The sequence below is a fragment of the Lampetra fluviatilis genome, chromosome 1 (assembly GCF_964198595.1).
Source record: "Lampetra fluviatilis chromosome 1, kcLamFluv1.1, whole genome shotgun sequence".
Lineage (NCBI taxonomy): Eukaryota > Metazoa > Chordata > Hyperoartia > Petromyzontiformes > Petromyzontidae > Lampetra > Lampetra fluviatilis.
In genome coordinates this window covers 34,098,058-34,118,114 of record NC_136275.1, presented here as the reverse complement: position 1 = coordinate 34,118,114, position 20,057 = coordinate 34,098,058, and the positions used below count along the sequence as shown (strand labels likewise).

At 48.3% G+C, this 20,057-nt stretch overlaps 1 protein-coding gene across 1 annotated transcript in view; it reads right to left on the bottom strand.

The window, feature by feature from the left end:
- The window catches only part of LOC144944074 (glucagon receptor-like), a 51,261-nt gene extending 41,574 nt beyond the window's left edge, over positions 1–9,687 (bottom strand). Inside the window, exon 1 of the mRNA XM_078872478.1 lies at positions 9,628–9,687. Coding sequence (XP_078728604.1) covers positions 9,628–9,687 — 60 coding nt within the window. The remainder of the gene's footprint in view (positions 1–9,627) is intronic.
- Between the last annotated feature and the right edge of the window lie 10,370 nt (positions 9,688–20,057).

The following is a 20,057-nucleotide window of genomic DNA, read 5'->3' as shown; positions in this document are numbered from 1 at the left end:
CGTTTCGATCGCAAAGCAAGCGGTCGTCATCAGGAGGATTTTTTAAAATATTAAAATTAGTTTGACATATGTTTTAATGACATTGTAACAATTCAGCCCACTCACCCCACCCTCCACCCCAAGTCGATAAGATGAGCTGTCTCGATTCAGGGTCCCGATTTGAGTCAAGAATCAATTATTTTTTCTCCCTCGTTTGTATTGTTTAATTGTTTATCCGGGAGGGGTTCTAAATTTTGTGTACAATTTTGCTCATTCCATTGGCATAAATGTACAATTTGCATATAATTGGCTTACGTGCATGGCCCTTCTATCGATCCACTGCTGGATGATGGCCTCCCCACACCCTACTTTATGCTGGTGAATGCGGATTTCTGAAGCGGGGAATAGAGTACAGCACACCAATGCATTATTCTGCACTGCCCGCTGCTGCCTACCACAGAGCAACGCAGCCGATAACAACCTGTTGTGCGTGGCAGTGGCCCGTCTTAGCGCTGTCCAGGCTCAAAACCTGCTTAGCTTCTGAGATCCGATGAAACTGAGTGAATTTTGTCAAAGGCAATTGACGCGCACTTTCTGTGAGTCATAAATGGATGGTTTGATGCTCAAAAAAATTCTCTGCATCTCTTTCTCATCGTAAATTTCAAAGTTAATAAACGAATCTGCCTCCTTTCGTCGGGAAGCACATGGTCTCACCATCTGTCCAGTGTCTTAAAATGGCGCTGCTTCCAGACGCCGTAATAAATCCAAATCGCATTGCTCCACGACATCTCGTAAATGAGAATAAAAATTATTACATAATATAGGGGTTTTTGGGTTAGATCGCGTAAATATAAATGCATCTTGATTTGAAGCTTTCGTGACTGCAGGAATGCATACTCTTTTGTTCTTTCGGTAAAGTCACGTAGAAAAATAATAATAATAGACGTTTCGATCGCCACACAAGCGGTCGTCCCACCTAAGGAGATGTCTATTATTATTTTTATTTTTCTACGTGACTTTACCGAAAGAATCAAAACGTATAAATGTATCGTTAACCCACCACCACCCGACACAGCCAATGAGTAAGGTTTGTCACGTAAACAAAACGCGCCAATTAGTTACTACTTCAGCCCACCGGTGTGTTGGAGAGTAAATCCACAACGTTCACAATTTGAGTACTACAACGTTTCGCTGGTAATTACGGTGGTGTGTTTTCTTGTCAACCTCCCCACCGTCAGCAGTGTGGGTGTGTGGAGCGAGGTGCAACGCTTTGATGGGTGTCGACCTGCTGCTGGTGTCGGGGTTTTCTCCTACATTAACATTGGCTGCCTCATATTTTTCGGTTTTTTCGGTAAAGTCACGTAGGTAAAAAATTAAAATTAATAAAAGTAAAATATTTTTTTTCCTTAGTGAATTTACCGAGAAAACCTGAGAATATGAATCCTTGCTGTCACGAAAGCTTCAAATCTAGAATTGGCTGCCTCGCTCATTTTTAAATCTTTATAAACAGTTTGCCTTCAGAGGCTAACCCCCCTGTACCTGATGACGACCGCTTGTGTTGCGATCGAAACGTCGTGTTTTTATATTTTTAGGTTTTTATTCTTATTTTTATTTTATTTGTATTACTGAAAGAACCAGAATAAGTCTACATTATAGACTGCCAGTGAACTCGCTCAGGTTAAGAACCAGGCTACAGTCTACATTATAGACTGCCAGTACGCTCACTCAGTTTAATAACCATTGCTACAGTCTACATTATAGACTGCCAATACGCCCACCAGCTCAAAACCAGTCTACAGTCTACATTATAGACTGCCAGTACACTCACCAAGGTTAAAAACCAGGCTACAGTCTACATTATAAACTGCCAGTACACTCATCCAGCTTAATAACCAGGCTACAGTCCACATTATAGATTGCCAGTACACTCACTCCGATTAAGAGCCAGGCTACAGTCTACATTAGTGTTCTTTTTGCTTATTTAAAAATGTATTCACTTTATTTTATTATGGGGTTTGTTGTAATTATATAACAATGGATTATGTAAATTTTGAACAGATGGGTTAATCAGTATATGACGCCTCGACACAGCATACTCAATAATACGCTTCCAATCAGCACTAAGCCTGTAGCTCTCAGAATGGTTACAGTTATTTTAATTTGTCTCAATTTCAATAGATTCCCTAATTAGACTTGGCCAGTAATAATTCGTTTTACACAACACATCAACGTTATCAAAATTAATTGAATGTCCTTGTTGGCAAGCATGTTCTGCAACTGTCGACAGTTGTGTCTGTGAGTATTTAATTTTGCTTATTTCCATTAGTATGAATGTAAAATTTGCATATAATTGTCATCTGTATTATTAATCATGTTGGTTGCGAAGGCCTACGTGTTCAAATTATAACCCATCACTGCATACCAAAATGCATAGTTAAAAAAATGACGAAAATTGGGGTTTAATGGTGCAAGTATAGCCATTAAAAGTTTTTCATGAACTAAAGAATATAGATGATGATGATTTCATGTAAATGAGATCAACCCAGACTTGGGGAGTCGAAAGGCTAAACGTAAGTGTCCCGGTTCAACTAAAGCAGGGGTCGGCAACCAAAATAACAAGAAGAGCCATTTCTTTCCAATTCGGTACAAAATTCAGTATTTCAAGAGCCGCAATGCATCTGAGTACATACTGTACATACGTACATATTGTCAAGAAGCAGCCCGTAAAGAGCCGCATGCGGCTCCGGAGCCGTAGGTTGCCGACCCCTGAACTAAAGGAACGGCGGGTCACACGTACGGGCTTCCTAATCACATCGCTCCACTCTGCTCTCTACCATTCTCTAACCGCCGGGGTTATGGAACTGTGCCCGTCGTAGGCGAAGAACGATCTCCTCATCCTCCCGCAATGACTGCTGATTTACAGATGGCGATCGTGGTCTTAAACTCTTTTCTCATCCTCCTCCACCCTCACTCCACTGTGTGGGAGTTCGGCCAAAAGTAAAAATGGATCATAAAATTGTGCCGGGGGCAGAGGGGGTGGTTGCATGGAGGTGTTGAATATGTTCCCTTGTGCACATGCGATTAAAATCATCAACAAACATTCCCAACCGGTCTCGCCACACTTGCAAATCAGCTGGGACTAGTTTCCTGCATTCATACTGTGTTCGTATACCATTTCTCTTCCTCCTCTCGTCTTACTGCTCAACTTTAGAAGCTGCCCCCATTATTTATTTTCTCAAGTTCACATAGAATAACGATAAAATTGATTTACAGCTATTTGGAAATACAGACAGTCCTCGACATATGAACGGGATACGTTCCTGATAGCCGTTCGAAGGTTGATTTGATCGTATCTCGAAATTCACTATTTAATTGTACGTAGGTCAGTGTTATAAAATGTGCTATGGCTCAACAAAATATGGAAGCTTTGTTAAACTCATAAATAAGAAGAAATACTGTACATTTGCATGTAATACTGTAATATATACTATATTATAAACACATCTCCATCGTAATGGTGCGGCATTTCTTCGATGCACCAACATCACTTGCATCAGTCTTACATTCTCAGACATGATGAGAGTCACGAACATTTCAAAAAGTATGCAATAATAGCACAAACAGCACACAACGTTACGTACGCAAAAGAGCACTTAACGATGCACTGCCAGTGTGCATCACGCTGGATGCTGGGACTCATTACATCTCGCAGAGGAATGCTCCGCCGAAGAAAATAGTTCTGCGGGTTGGTTCGTAAGTACGACGGAACGCTCGCAAGTCGGATGGTTAAAAGTAATGACATCTTATGACGGTTCGTTCATAAGTGGAGTTGTTCGTAAATCGGACATTCGTATCTGGGGAACTCTCTGTACACTGGTCGATGGAAGGCCTCCCAAAGTTGTTTCCGTCATAACAGTTGTTTGTCTTTATTTTACCATGCTGGTCAGAGGGGCTCGGTGACAGTGAGGGTCCAGGACTGGTTCACATATCACTCGCCACTGACATGAGCCATTGGCTGGGGAATTTTTACGTGAGCAATTGCGTTCATAGCGCAGTGCACTCACCACTGAGACCCCGGGTTGGAATATGAGTTTCACCCACCTGTAATTAAGCCGGACATACCAAATTTGTCATACTAACTCAGTCACTAATGAATACACGGAAAAGCCCCCTCATCTTAAATAAAAAAAAATCACAGAATTTATCGTATTCCTTCCCTAGGGCTTAAATATAATGACCACAACACTCTGCAAGGAATTAAAGGTGTGTCCTTAGTGTGGATACATCACTCTATTGAAGATACTTCATGCTTAGTAATGTAGCAAGACCCTCCCTTGACACAGGGTGATGCACTGCTAGCTGCAGAGTACAGAATAAACATCTCCCAGCACATAGGGCGAAACGTCAGACATCATTCGGAACAGCACGCGGTAGCAACCTGGAAACACATCGAGAGCCACACAGCACAACCACTGAACATCTATGCAGTTTCACGTTATTTTTCAAGTTAAATATCAGTTGGGACACATACTGAACAAGACAAATAAAAACCATGAGAAGTTTGTTGAAGTCAGCTGACTCTGCTGATGAGACACGGTAAGTTTGCACTCCCAGACAGCCGTAGGGCAGCTGATGGGTTTGTGTGAGAAATACTTTAATTTTTGTACATGAATAGACGGGTGTGAAGGAGACATTTTCCGTTTATTGATTTCGTTAATAAGCATGTAAGGTCTGTCCAGTGCGACTATCGCTGGCACTCTGAGTTGCTGACTGCTTCGCGTTACAGGATTTTGCTTCGCATCTCGGGTTACCACTTGGCCTGGTGTTTTTTTTTTCCGGGATTGTCGTCTTCGTTTGCGGCGACTCTGCCGAATCGGAGTCAGGATCTGTATTTAGCCTGTCGGAGCTCTGCAGCTCTACAGCATTAGGGGACGGGGTGGTCAGCGAGTTACAACAACGAACAATACAAAAATACAATAGGAGTGTCAAATAGAGAAAAAGTTAAGCAAGTCACTAAATATAAGTACGTATTAAAGTCAGATATTTTTCAACACTAAATGCGAGCTTGGGCAAGGTATCAAAAACAACAACAAAAACAGCACCAGGCCACACCAACACTGCACACAGTAGTCCCTCAATAAAGTGGCACATTAACATTGAACGATCGATGCACAGATGAGGATCAAAGTTAAAAATCACATTTGCAAATGAGGCTGTATCCAGTACTAATCTTTGACAAAAGGGTATTTGACATTACATGTCCTGGTCTTTGTCAGTTGTGTCGTAGTAGTAATCCATTCAAGACAACGCTTTCCCATGTAGTTCTCCTAAACCTAAGTATTGTAAGACATTCCTTCCTCCCGTAGTCAATCATTCATTCGCCGGATACTTTAAAACTCAACACATCCGTCACCTATAATACAATAGACGATGATTTGGGTAATGCCCCTTCTTTACAACGCATTGAGAGGCCAGCGAGGTAGAGTGGACGGGAGTAATTTGCGCACTCAAGTGACCATACCAATATGCAAGCAGCCACTCTCACTCCTCTGCCAATATGTGGCTTCATCTTTACCTGTGTTGTGACAGTGAATGAGTCACTGTAGCGAGTGCCGTTGGGAGATTGATAGACAATGGGATTGGGGGTAGCAGCCGGTTCTACCAGTTGGACCTGTGGGCAAAGCACAGAGCCTTCTGGGGGATACAGAAAGGTGCGGGGCCGAGGGGAGAGCCTGGCCACGCTGGGGAGAATAAAAGGCGAGCACCGACTCACAGTCGAGGCTGCTGCCATCTGGAGTGGAACTCGTCGTGCAATCGTCATTGTGATTTTCGCCCTCTTCAAGCTGTGGGTCTGGAAGAATGTTGGTCATCCCGACCCGGTGTGTAGTTATCCCCTATGGCTGTGAAGACCAGAATAAAATAGAGAGAGTACCTCCTACTAGTGTCTGTGAATTAGTACACTACACCTGTGTAGTGATGCACTCAGAGACACTTAGAGTAGGAGGCACTCTATTTATTAACAGCCTTCACAAGTCACAAGGGATCACTACAACTCTCAGTCAGGACAGCTGGCAGACTGCCTGACTGACGACGCTGAGATGGTGAAGACGTTGACGGTGACGAAGACTCCAGCAGCCCGACGGAATTCCACGCCAAGCGACAGCCCCGAGCCTTCACTCGGGGTCTCCTTTTATCCTCCCAGCGTGGCCTCGCTCCGCCCCCGGCCATGCCCCCCTTCTAGAACCTACTAGTGGGTTCCCGGGCTAACCTCACGTGCCCCCTCTATCACCTTTGCCCTACATCCCTCTCTCTGGTTTATCACGTGACCTGCTGACAGACAGGGCTGCTGCAACTGTAGATCCCCTTCTCAACCCGCGCTATGCTACGTAGTGACCAATTCCATGTCACTACACTTGCACACTGCAATTATGCAGTGTTGACACACGGTTATCATTAATTGGCACCCTCCCTGCCCCTCTCCCCCCCACGGAGCACGGCCTAACTCCAGAACAAATAGCCATGCCAACCAAGGCGAGCTACGTGGGCTTTTTTTGATCAAATAAAAGCCCTTGCCGGTTAATCATGATGCGTGACGCTGCTCACACTTAAACCGTTTGGCTCGATGATTCTATGTTACAAAAACCGCAGTCCACTCCGTTTAGCTCTCTTTATCGAGATGCCGTGAGCAATTGATACGGCTGTACATTTTAGCTTGCGTTAGCTCTCCACGACTCGCATTTCCACGACAAAGGGGCCAGCCATCCGTTCACCCGTAGGTCGGTTAACAGTAGAGCTGGGACGATATTATTAATCAACTGAAGGTCACGATGGAATACTGCACTTGTATTGCAGTAGAGTACTGCACTCGATTCCCTTCATATGAGAGGGACTGCCCCCAAATCCTACCTTGCATGTATGTACGTTGAAATTCTTTCGCACCGTACGTAGCCAAACGTGCTAACTGGAGGTGCGGGGGAAGGACTAACTAAACACAAAAATCAGTTATAAAGACATTAGATTTCAACCTACAGTGAGGGAAAAAAGTATTTGATCCCCTGCTGATTCTGTACGTTTGCCCACTGACAAAGAAATGATCAGTCTATAATTTTAATGGTAGGTTTATTTGAACAGTGAGAGACAGAATAACAACAACAAAATCCAGAAAAACGCATGTCAAAAATGTTATGAATTGATTTGCATTTTAATGAGGGAAATAAGTATTTGACCCCTCTGCAAAACATGACTTAGTACTTGGTGGCAAAACCCATGTCGGCAATCACAGAGGTCAGACGTTTCTTGTAGTTGGCCACCAGGTTTGCACACATCTCAGGAGGAATTTTGTCCCACTCCTCTTTGCAGATCTTCTCCAAGTCATTAAGGTTTCGAGGCTGACGTTTGGCAACTCGAACCTTCAGCTCCTTCCACAGATTTTCTATGGAATTAAGGTCTGGAGACTGGCTAGGCACTCCAGGACCTTAATGTGCTTCTTCTGGAGCCACTCCTTTGTTGCCTTGGCCGTGTGTTTTGGGTCATTGTCATGCTGGAATACCCATCCACGACCCATTTTCAATGCCCTGGCTGAGGGAAGAGGTTCTCACCCAAGATTTGATGGTACATGGCCCCGTCCATCGTCCCTTTGATGCGGTGAAGTTGTCCTGTCCCCTTAGCAGAAAAACACCCCAAAGCATAATGTTTCCACCTCCATGTTTGACGGTGGGGATGGTGTTCTTGGGGTCATAGGCAGCATTCCTCCTCCAAACACGGCGAGTTGAGTTGATGCCGAAGAGCTTCATTTTGGTCTCATCTGACCACAACACTTTCACCCAGTTGTCCTCTGAATAATTCAGATGTTCATTGGCAAACTTCAGACGGGCATGTATATGTGCTTTCTTGAGCAGGGGGACCTTGCGGGTGCTGCATGATTTCAGTCCTTCACGGTGTAGTGTGTTACCAACTGTTTTCTTGGTGACTATGGTCCCAGCTGCCTTTGGATCATTGACAAGATCCTCCCGTGTAGTTTTGGGCTGATTCATCACCGTTCTCATGATCATTGCAACTCCACGAGGTGAGATCTTGCATGGAGCCCCAGGCCGAGGGAGATTGACAGTTCTTTGGTGTTTCTTCCATTTGCGAATAATCACACCAACTGTTGTCACCTTCTCACCAAGCTGCGTGGCGATGGTCTTGTAGCCCATTCCAGCCTTGTGTAGGTCTACAATCTTGTCCCTGACATCCTTGGAGAGATCTTTGGTCTTGGCCATGGTGGAGAGTTTGGGATCTGATTGATTGATTGCTTCTGTGAACAGGTGCCTTTTATACAGGTAACAAGCTGAGATTAGGAGCACTCCCTTTAAGAGTGTGCTCCTAATCTCAGCTTGTTACCTGTATAAAATACACCTGGGAGCCAGAAATCTTTCTGATTGAGAGGGGGTCAAAAACTTATTTCCCTCATTAAAATGCAAATCAATTTATAACATTTTTGACATGCGTTTTTCTGGATTTTGTTGTTGTTATTCTGTCTCTCACTGTTCAAATAAACCTACCATTAAAATTATAGACTAATCATTTCTTTGTCAGTGGGCAAACGTACAAAATCAGCAGGGGATCAAATACTTTTTTTCCTCACTGTATATTTAAAAGTGCATCACTCCGGTGACTTCCTAAGCATTGACGCCGTGGATATGATGAGATCGAGCACATTCCAAGTGATTGGGCCTATAAGCTTCCGTTAAAATCTCGAAGGGAATTAGCTCGGGCGACGATGATCGGCGATCAGTAGGAAAGAGTCACATTTGACGTGTAGATATCCAACTCGGTGAAATGTGTGCGCGTAAGGACTCATTGATTCGCATCAGGTTGCGAAACAAAATAGTAGTGTAGGGCACGAGAGGCAAAGACAGGTCGCATCGTTACTCATCCTCTGCCTTACCTTTAACATTTCCTTAAAGTTTACTTAACGTTGACTGTGGTGTACCCTCCCCCGGAGAGTATTTGTAAAGGCGCAGCCCTGCAATTGCTTGCTCAAGCCACTGCTGGCAGGAGGGCCTCCACAAGTGAGAGCTCCAGATAGCCCCGCTGGAGAGCATTTGGCCTACTCTTCCACGCTGGCCAGACGTCTTGGAAGAAGTGTGGGAGTACCCACACTTTGCCCTACCATCACGCGCGTCCTGCCGATCGTCTACCATGTGGTGTACCCATTAATTCTGCTGGATGGACAGAGAGGCACGTGGTTAATAAACTGCTGTGCCGGGAGAAATAATTGAGCTCGTGAATCCAGTGTGATGAGGATTACACCGCAGCAGCATTCTGAATTTTTGTATTCGGGTAAAGGTGCAGCCCTGCAATTGCTTGCTAGGGGGCGCTGTAGAGAGCCTTTTAGACTGCGGTGGGTATTTTGGCCTATTCTTTCACACTGGTCAGACATCTTTGGAAAGGTTTTGCGAGTACCCACACTCTACCCCACCGCACGCAACTAACTAGTGAACCCATTTATACTGCAAAGTAGATAGAGGCAGTGGGGGGCAGGGGGGTTAACCTCCCCCCCCCATTTTTTAAACAGGGTCACACTACAGGATTGCATCGTACATGTGCGCGCGCTCCATCTCTGCGTGATCCACCAACCCCCCGGGCGAAACGTAGCGACGTTACCTGGGCGAGGCAGCACAGCGTGGCGAGAAGCAGCAGCTGATGCGCGCGGGGGCCCCCCATCGCTGGCCATGCGCTCCGAAGGAAGGGCACCTCACGCCAGGCGGAGCGGGCGGTCACGGCACGGCACTGCTGAGAGCACAGGAGGGCACGGTGGGAATAGGCTCATCGTTTTATCGGTCGTTCGTTCCAGGAACGCATTTCTCAGTTTGCAGGTCACTAACGAGGAGACCACTGCGAGAAGGTGCACAGTACTGGATGTGGTGTGCCAAGTACGGAAATATGTCATGGGTCAACAACCTGGATAGTGTTAGCCCTGTTTTTGTCAGTTCTGTGCTCGAGGGCAAGTCCATGGGTCAAGGTCGTTCCATCCCACCTCATTTTAACGCACTCCACCCACCATCGCGTATAACAGGGCACTCAACGCTAAAGATATTTAGTCGTGATTAGGGAAGGATGGTCGAGGTGAATTCCTTGGCTTTCCTCAACAGTTTTCCTTTTTTAGGTGACACCATCACCAAATGCAATTTAATATCATACCCAGGGGGAGGATCTCTATGTAAGTCAATGGTCTCTATGTAAATCAGTGGGTCTCTAAGTCTGTCGTCTTCACGTATGTTTTCTTATGTTCACTGCCTAAGGGCAGGTGCATGCCTCAAGCTGCTTCCATCCCAAAGCCCACCACACAGCCCATGTACACCTCACCAACCACACTTTCGCGGTGGGTGAGGTCTCTCACAGCCCTGCAATATAAAACTATTACAATTAGAAAGGTAGACCTAAAGTTGCCTCTTCAGTGAACTTTGTACAATGGGTAACTGCCTAATTGAATCGCTAAAGAGGGATTTCGTTGTTTTTTTTGTATTAATGCGAAATATTTAAGGCTCGTTACACTCCAGTGAGGAAATGCGTCCATTATTAACCTCATTAACTCCCTAAACGCTTGCATAACTCTTTACATGCTCGAATACTTCCATTATTAACCTCATTAACTCCCTGAACGCTTGCATAACTCTTCACATGCTCGAAGTGCTCATTGTGCTCTCATAACACGAATGCAAACAGCCGACCCCACACCCATCACCTCCGGTATATTTAAGATGCTCACTAAAATACATGGAGTGTTTGTGTAAAAGGTCAAACATGCAGTCAGAATCAGAATCTTTATTTAACCTGGACAAATCCGATGAGCAATGAAGCTCTTCGTCACAGTCTTTAAGACTGGGAGTAGCAGGCTGCCGACCGCCCAGGGGTGACGCCGCCGTATCCACGAGGTCGCGGCCAACTCCCGCGACCCACGACGTCTCGATGCCGACCCAAGTGGATCGCTGCCAAGCAAACAAAAGAAAGGAAAACGAAGCCAACCCGGGCCACTGCGGCTCCTACTTCCAGCTGGGACCGCGTGGCGCCCCCCAACGCCCAGAGATCTGCCGGTCCAGAAGTTGACTCCACGGCCACATCAAAAGCGTTACCACCAAACCTCCAGTATCAAACATAAAATATTGCGATTTTGATGGACGTCATCCTCGAACCCCGAGGGACTGCCGACGACGACGATGACGATGAAAGGTGCAGCCCTGCAATTGCTTGCTCGCACCACTGCTGACGAATGGGGTCTTCGCTCGAGGGAGTTCTAGAGAACCCCTCGAGACTCTAGAACTCTGGAGGGTAGTTCGGCCAACTCTTTGTCACGCTGATCAGACGTCTTGGGAGAGTTGCGAGCACCCACACTTTGCCCCACCACACGCGGCCTGCTCTGATCGACCATCATTTTTAAACAGCGAATCAAAATGCTCTTGTATCCATGCGCGCTGATGCTCTTTGTCAAACTTGCATTGTTTTAAGACGATGCGTAATCGGGATTATTTCCGGAATCTTTAGAACATTTTCCTAACTCGCGCGCAATTATACATTACGTTTCTGATATTTATGAAGCTGGAAAGATATGGAATAACCAAGGCATACCAATAACAGACACAACACTCTCAATCTGCCTTTACAATTGGCTTTCATAAGAGGAGACATACATCTACAGTACACTATAGCCAGTTAATTATACTGCTGGGTAGACATATCGGGGCATTTTAAGAAATTTGGATTGTGCTTCAACATGCACAGACCATAATCAATCCACTGCTGGATGAAGGCCTCCCCAAATGCGTGTCGGTCATGGGGTTCGTCTGACCCTCTTCCCGTATAATTCACCACGCCGCTCAGCACGGGTTGGTAATGGGACGGAGCCCATGACTGTTGCTGTTAGCTATCGCCCGGAGACGCAGTCAGATCGGCCGCGTTCACAGCGCTGTGAATTATGTGCTGTGCCACCGCTCCACCCGTCCTCTCACTGTGATACTCAATACGTCCTGAAGGAAACCAGTCCATCGATACGTCCGTATCTTTCTTTCCATCTCAATGGCATAGCAAGAGTCCGTTATTCATTGCAACTGGCACGTGCTTCGGTATGAACAACTGAAGCTAATGCTTGTGTAGTGACATCGCCGGATGTCACCATTCTGTAGTGTAGTGCCGGCCCTAGAGGAGCACGGTGTTTGTGTGCCGGCCTGAAGCGAAGGTCGGGTCAGATCATGGCATCCTGGGTGACCCGAGAGGACACGTGACCGGACAGGATGACAGGGGGGGGCCCCGAGAGGGGGGTGTGAGGGTCACGTGATGGGGACCGAGGTTCCTCGGGAGGCTTCTGGAAAGGGGGCGTGGCCAGGGGCGGAGCTGCAGGGAACATCAGCCGAGTCCCGGGAGGGATCGTGGCTGTCCATTCCGGGGAAGAAACCCTTCGTCTACGATCTTCCGTCTTCAATCTTCAGGCACGCGGACCAGGCAGTATGTTGGCTGTCCTAGTCCGAAGTTGTTAATTATCTTGCAACCTGTGTAGTTAGCCAGGGTGGTCACCGCCCTAGGTTGTTGTCTCGTTAAGGGGTAGACTTACCCCGTTGTGTTATTAATCAATGCGCCGCCTCGAAGTGTAAGTGTGCAACTCAATTGAACCCACTACACTTGTAATAACCTACAAAATTCTTGATTTGTTTCAACGTGACTGGGTCAAGAGTATTTGTTTAACTAGGTCGAGAGGTGAGCGACTCGATAAGGTGAGCCTTCTTGTCTCGCGGTTTGTTAAAAGATGTAACAGTTGTGTGAAAACCCTCCCCGTAGAGGCGGTTCAATCTTGATTTGAAGCTTTCATGACTGCAGGAATCCATACTCTTTGGTTCTTTCGGTAAAGTCACGCAGGTAGAAAAATAATAATAGATCACGACGTTTCGATCGCCACACAAGCAACCGTCTTCAGGTGGGAGTGAGAAACAGGCTGCATAAACAAGTCCTTATATATCGTGCTTATATATAGATCCGTTTGGCATTAGGATAAGTGATAGCAGCAGGTGTAAGGTGGCCTGGAACCTTCGGGAATATTGTTTCTCACTCCCACCTGAAGACGGTTGCTTGTGTGGCTATCGAAACGTCGTGATCTATGATTATTTTTCTACCTACGTGACTTCACCGAAAGAACCAAAGAGTATATAGGTCGAGAGCTCAAGAGACCAGGATGATGTCATCTGCAAGAGTGACCTGGGTGGTAAATCGTGTCTTTTTTTTACGTGGCAAGCGCAGTCTCACCTGATTTATACATTGACAAATCTACCAGTAATAAGTGTTTTGATTATTCACGTTTCTACCTGACTGTGAAACACGTGCGCATTCGTGTAGAGTGCATATTTGCAGTGATGGTGTCTTCATGAATAAGGCCACGAGACCAGAGACTTACCATTCCCTGCACACAACTAACGTTTACCAAACGCGTCCCACGTGGTGGAGAGAGTGCTGATCCGAATTCATTTAGAGACGTGTGTGTGGGTAGTGTAAGCAGTTAGCGCGCTGCACTACGAACCTGGGGACCCGAGTTTGATTCCTGCTTATTTCCACCACTTTTGACGATTATCTGAACCGGTCCTGGGCATCCCTTAGGTCGACTCAGCCTCAAAAGAGTACCTCATGCGGTAAGCATCGCCACTAGGGAGACAAAGGCGGGCGGGCGTGGTGCTGGCCGCCCACCCCCTCGCGTGCCGTGCCGCCCTTCATAGGTGCTCGCTAACAGCACTTGCTCCTACAGTCTGCTAACGCTACACGGGGGATCTTTGTCTGTGTAGCACACAGAGCGTTATGCAACCACCTACTATGCATCATGCACAGTCATGGTTCATTACAAACACGTGTGTACACAATAACCCCATCGCGCGTCGCATGCCCAAGGAATTAAGATGCATCGATTATCTCTGTGCGTGCCCAATGAACCCTGCGTACTGTAAGCCACTATTCACCACTGCCCCCTGATAAGCCACAAAGGCAGATTGTCTCCAGATAAGTCGGGGAGGGGTTTTTGTTTTTCCTCGAGTAGATGGGTTCATAAATAGGATGCTGCTGCCGTGATACAATGGTTGGACTTGCAACCCAGAGGTCACTGTTTCCGTTCGATCTCCCGGCGCGGCAGTTGAAACGATGGCGCAAGCGCCTCGCATCCCTCCAGCTCTGTCCACCCAGCAGTATAATACATGAGTACACCGCAAGTCGATCGGCAAGTCGCGTGTGGTGGGGTACAGTGTGGGAACCCCCCATCCCCCAACCCTCTTCACAGACATCAGGCCAGCGTGGGAGAGTAGACGAAGTAGCCTCTTAGAGGCTAGAGGAGCTTCCCTGTGTAGTGAGTCATTTCAGAGACACTATTTAGGAGGCAACAACGTTTATTCTACACTCACTCTCGTTACACCCAGGACTACAATACACCTGTCTCTCTCGCATATGAGATAACTATGATCGGGTCAGAGCAGCCAACGTGCTGTCAGACCCACGATGTTGAAGACGTAGATGTAGCACTTGAGTTCCACTTCATCTTCAGACAGCCCCGATATTCGATTGGAGCTTCCCTTTTATCCCTTTCGGCGTGGCCTGGCTCCACCCTCGGCCGCGCCTACCTCTCCAATATTCCCGAAGGTTCCAGGCCACCTTACACCTGTTCCCTCCTTGTTTATGGCCGGGTGTGTGATGTGTCCGACAGGGACGTACGTTGGCGGAGGTTGCGCCTCTGTGAAACTCTGTTCCTCCATCCGCAGGATCCCAGGGCTTGACGGCAATGGAACCACCGGCGGTGCCGCCCACAGGTGGACCGGGGTGGACAATACAACCGCCACCAACTTCTTCCTCTCCTCCATCTTCGTCCCGTGGGGGGGAGGGGGGGCGCTCGTTGAGCCAGCTGCGAGTCACCCCTGGGGTCCCTGGGGGACCTGTGCCGGGCCAATATGAGGGACCGTCGACAAGGACCCGTTCCAAGATGGTTTGGTTCAGATGACCGCCCCTACTAGTCATTGAGTTCTTGTTATTTTTGGGGCTGGATTGTTGCCATGCATTGTGAATGTTGCGTGGATATTGTGGTGTTCGTCATCCCGCCACTCGACGTATGGAGGTCAGCCGAGATGGCTGTTTTTTTTTCACGGGGGGGGAGCGGGGGGTAATGTAGTGACATTGATGAGTCACTGTAGCGCATGCCGCTGGGAGGTTAGTAGACAATAGAATTAGGGGTAACAGTCCGTCCTATAAATTTTACCTGTGGGCAAGGCACGGAGCCCTCTGGGGGATCCAGAGGAGTGCAGGGCCAATGACGGAGCCTGGTCACACTGTTCAGGATAAAAGGCGAGCTCCGACTCGCAGTCGGGGCTGCTGCAATCTGAAGTGGAACTCGTCGTTGCCGTCGTCATTGTGATCTTCGCCCCCTGCAAGCTGTGGGTCTGGCAGCATGTTGGCTGTCCCGACCCGGTACATAGTTATCCCCTAAGACTGTGAAGGCCGGAATAAAAGAGAGAGTACCTCCTACTAGCAGAGGTGGGACAAAGTCATTGTTATGCAAGTCCAAGTCGAGTCGCAAGTCATCAAATTCATGACTCGAGTCTGACTCGAGTCCAAGTCACATGACTCGAGTCCACATCTCATAGGTGGGACAAAGTCATTGTTATGCAAGTCCAAGTCGAGTCGCAAGTCATCAAATTCATGACTCGAGTCTGACTCGAGTCCAAGTCACATGACTCGAGTCCACATCTCATAGGTGGGACAAAGTCATTGTTATGCAAGTCCAAGTCGAGTCGCAAGTCATCAAATTCATGACTCGAGTCTGACTCGAGTCCAAGTCACATGACTCGAGTCCACATCTCATAGGTGGGACAAAGTCATTGTTATGCAAGTCCAAGTCGAGTCGCAAGTCATCAAATTCATGACTCGAGTCTGACTCGAGTCCAAGTCACATGACTCGAGTCCACACCTCTGCCTACTAGTGTCTGTGAATTAGCACACAATCACTGAGCGACACATATATCGGGATATGTATAGATGATCCACTCATACAGCCCCATCGCCGGAATCTAACTATATAGCTTGTTGACTAATACAGCCACGACGACGATGGGAACCGTACAGCGGATCGGCCATATGGCCGGACGATGAAGAAGGGATGACCGCGAAGACAGCGATGGCAGTCAGAACCCATACCCCCACGACAGCTCCGAACCTCCAGTCACGTCCCCCTTATATACTCCTCGTCGTGGCCAAGCCCCGCCTCTGGCCACGCCCCCTTCTAGAACTCTCGTGCAGGTTCTCGGAGCTTCCCGACTGATCCCCGCCTCTGACTTTTAGCCCAGTTACGCCCCCCCCTTATGGTTGGCTATTGTATAGCGCACCCATACCCGTAATTATCCCTTCTGGTCAACAAATGGAACCCTATCACTACACATGTTTGATGGATTAAGTACTGTACAATAAAATGGCCACAGTGTTAACTATTGTGAGATGGTGCTGACAGAGTGTGTGTGTGCTGTAGTTGCCCCCCACCCCCCTCGTGTGATGTGCCGGCCTTCATAGGAGCTCGCTAACAGCACTTGCCCCAAAAGTCTGTTAGGCCTCTACGGGGGATATATGTCTTTGTGTAGTTGGTGGCCAGGCTGAGGCCATCGACTCTCTTGATACACAAGAGTTAAATCACGGGCGGCTCAAACCTGGATTCGAACCTATGACCTCTCGAGTGCACGTACTTGCTGCAAAACACTATGGTCTCTTTACTGTTTGAAGATATGAAAGAAGAAAAAACGACAATAACACGGATTTAAAAATAAAGAAAATGACAAATCGCGCTAACCACGACACGTCGCCTTTACGATTCGCACCGTCGCTGGTGATGAAGGAGACATGAACACAGATTTCGCCGAGAGACATCGCACACACAAAGGATTATTCGCCTGTAACACGTGTGTCGAGCATTGAGCGCGCACCTGCTTATCTCCAAGCGGTAGCGGTTCCACAAAGCCGAGGCGAGCATTCCACATTCCCACGACGAGGAACGGTCCATCGGGCAGAGCAACGGCTTCCGATGTGTTTTCGGTTTGTGCCACGTGCTGTCCGCTGGGCACGGTTTTCGACGTTTCGCACCGCGTGCCGGGAGCTTGTTTGGGAAATTATTTACGTGCTGCACGTTTGATGTAAACGCCGGACATCATGCTTAGAGCTCTACAATTAGCACGGTTGGCCGCGTACGGGGCGAAAGAAGTTCAACATGCGTACACACAAACAGCCCAACGCGCGAAAACCCTACGGAGTAGAGGCAACCACAGTCGACTTTCCATTTGGTGGTGCAGGCACAGTCGCATTGTTTTCATCCGACTTCTCGAATAATAATAATGATGATGGTGATTGTAATTATGATGGGGCATCGTTGAACCTGGCTGTAATTTGAACTCGCGATTCACTGCGATCTGAACTATACCCCCCCACCAGCCCATGGAGTCTGATGCAATTGCCACCGCCTACACACTCAAAAGCAAAGCCAGTCTAGCCACACCATTGCAATGTTCGTGGTAAGACCTTAATGCGGAATTGTGGACTTTGAATATATCTGAAAATCAAAAAACTCCGCGATCTAAAAATAGCGGGTGCAGTCACGCATTGCTTTAAATGCAGTCGCTGCATTCGAGACGCACGTATACATCGTGTGTGTGTCGATGTGAAGATAAAGGCCTTATAACATGTTTGAGCAAACTGCTATGTACGAGCATTTGTGTTGACGTTAACACACCGCACCATGGCACTAATTTAAGGCTGAGTCTACCTAGGGGAGGCCGGTCGGCGCACAAGTGTTGATATCTGCACCGGTTCAGATGTGACTTGCAACGTTATCTGTGGCTGGGGAATAAAAATCGGGTGAGTTTGTCAATGCGCTAATCACTGCGCCACCGCTCCACACGTAGGTGTATATTAATACACATTTGTATGTGCATACACCTATGCACATGACACAACAGTGGAGTTGATCTCTGCACACACTCGCTGTTTAGTTTCGCCAGCGAATGCAAACAACACGCGCGTCTGCTGCGCGAGCTTGTTTGTGCAATAACGAAAACAAATGAACTCGTAAAAGCCCTACGAGCCAAATGATATCAAGCATCGGAAATGCGACTGTCTCCCCCCACCACCACCACCACGCCCCTGTCGTTCTATTTACGAGAACTGTCCATCGCAACGTGCGGTCGAGATAACGCAATCGGAAACGGCCTCTGAGTTGATGCGCGCGCCTGTTGCGCAAAAGAAACGCGCAGCGCCTGTCGCCTGTTCGGTGAACGCGGCAGTTCACCTCTGCATCACCCCCCCGCCCCACGGAGATGGACACGGCACTCACTCCTCTCTCCTCATCCTTCCCCCGTGCAGGTGGCGAGGGCCTCACTGGGCGCCACGGTGGCGAGATGTTAACTCCCTCACCTGGTATACAGGAGATCGTTGGTTCTATTCCGACCGTGGCGTCTGTTTGTGTGAAGTTTGCGTCCCCCCCCTCCCCCACGTGGTGGCGTGGATTTTTCTCCGGATCCTCGGGTTTTTTTCATCCACATTTAGAAACAGCATCACGCGTTTAGAGTGCTTGGCTGCTATAAATTGCCACGTGATAAGCCACTTCGTTGAGCTGTCATTTGTGGCCAGGTCGCTTCTGTAAAGAGAGCTATGTAGCTCAGTGGGCTATAACTGGTCAAATAAGAATCATAGTCTTCGTTGCCTCGCTTAAGGGCAAGGGGAGCGGGTGGCGGCGGGGAATTTGGGGGTCGGGGGTCTTTAGCAGTCCCCACCATCCGGAAAAGTTCTACCCATGCATGTGTCTTCTTCGGGTCGCGCACGCGGCCAATTGTTTTAGACAACAGAGTTCTCGACCTGGATGGCACGCACCCCCTGTGGGTGCGAGATGCCCTTTCTGGGTATGCGAGACATGGCCAGATTATTGTTTTGAGAAGGTAAATCATCAAAACACAAATAAATCACGGGTACGTAAATACAACTACTTTGTTTCATCGAACCCTACGTGTTTATTAGCATTAAACATGTTTTGTACGATTGTGCAAGACGTCAGTGAAGGCTAAGAAGCACTCACTGCTTTAGACGGATGGGACGACGACCGGTGCAAACAGCGGCACGCCTCCAAACACCATCCGTGAGCTATTTGTTCGCCCTCTCTGACTCGCGTGACGAGGCGAGGAAACGCGCAGAGGGGGCCCGCTTGACAGCTTGCAATTCCCCGAGATGGAATTGAGCCACACGTGCGCAGGTCAAAAACCAAGATGAACGCACTGCCGCCTTGATTCTCGCGGTCAAGCTGCGCACATCAAATTAATTAGGGACTGAAGCTCCCAATAAGTGGGGGCAAAACGTCGCATGTCATTCGCAACAACATCGCGGCACAACCCGAGAACACATCGAAGAGCTTCAACGTGGCGTGCCGTTTAGTGCGCAGCCACCGTCAGCTCCGCTATACTTTAAACCCGAGCTTAAAACACGGGCGACTAAAACCGGGATTCGAACCCAGGTTCTCATGCGATGCCGGGCTCAATGTGTGTGACCTCCAACCACCCCTAAGGCGCGGCGCGAATGAGTTTCCCCCGCGGCTAACTCACAGCGCTACCCTAGAGTCCTCACCGACTCGTGCTCGAGTCCGTTCTCACCTTTGGACGCGACAGCGACGTCGCTCTTCCTTGTCTCCACCTCCCCGTGGACCCCGTGGTTGCCTCCTGGACGTGAGCTTCACCAGCCGCGTGCTCCTCTCGGAGTCTCGCTGCTGCTGCTGCCGGGCGGAGCGGGAACGAACCGCGGCGCGGTCATCAGCGGTCGGGCTGGCGCGGTCATCCAGAAAAAAATAAAATTATAATATCAAGAACAAGCCTCCACCAACAGGAGGAGTAACCGGGAAAGTCCCGCCACGCACCCGCGCGCGTAACACCGAGGGGCTAAGCGCGGCTCGAAGTGCCAACCTACGACGAGAGACGCGCAGCTCCCGCCCGTCCGTCCTCCCTCTCTCCCTCCCCCCCTCGCTGCCTCACCCCCTCCACCCCCCCCCCCCCCCAAATGGA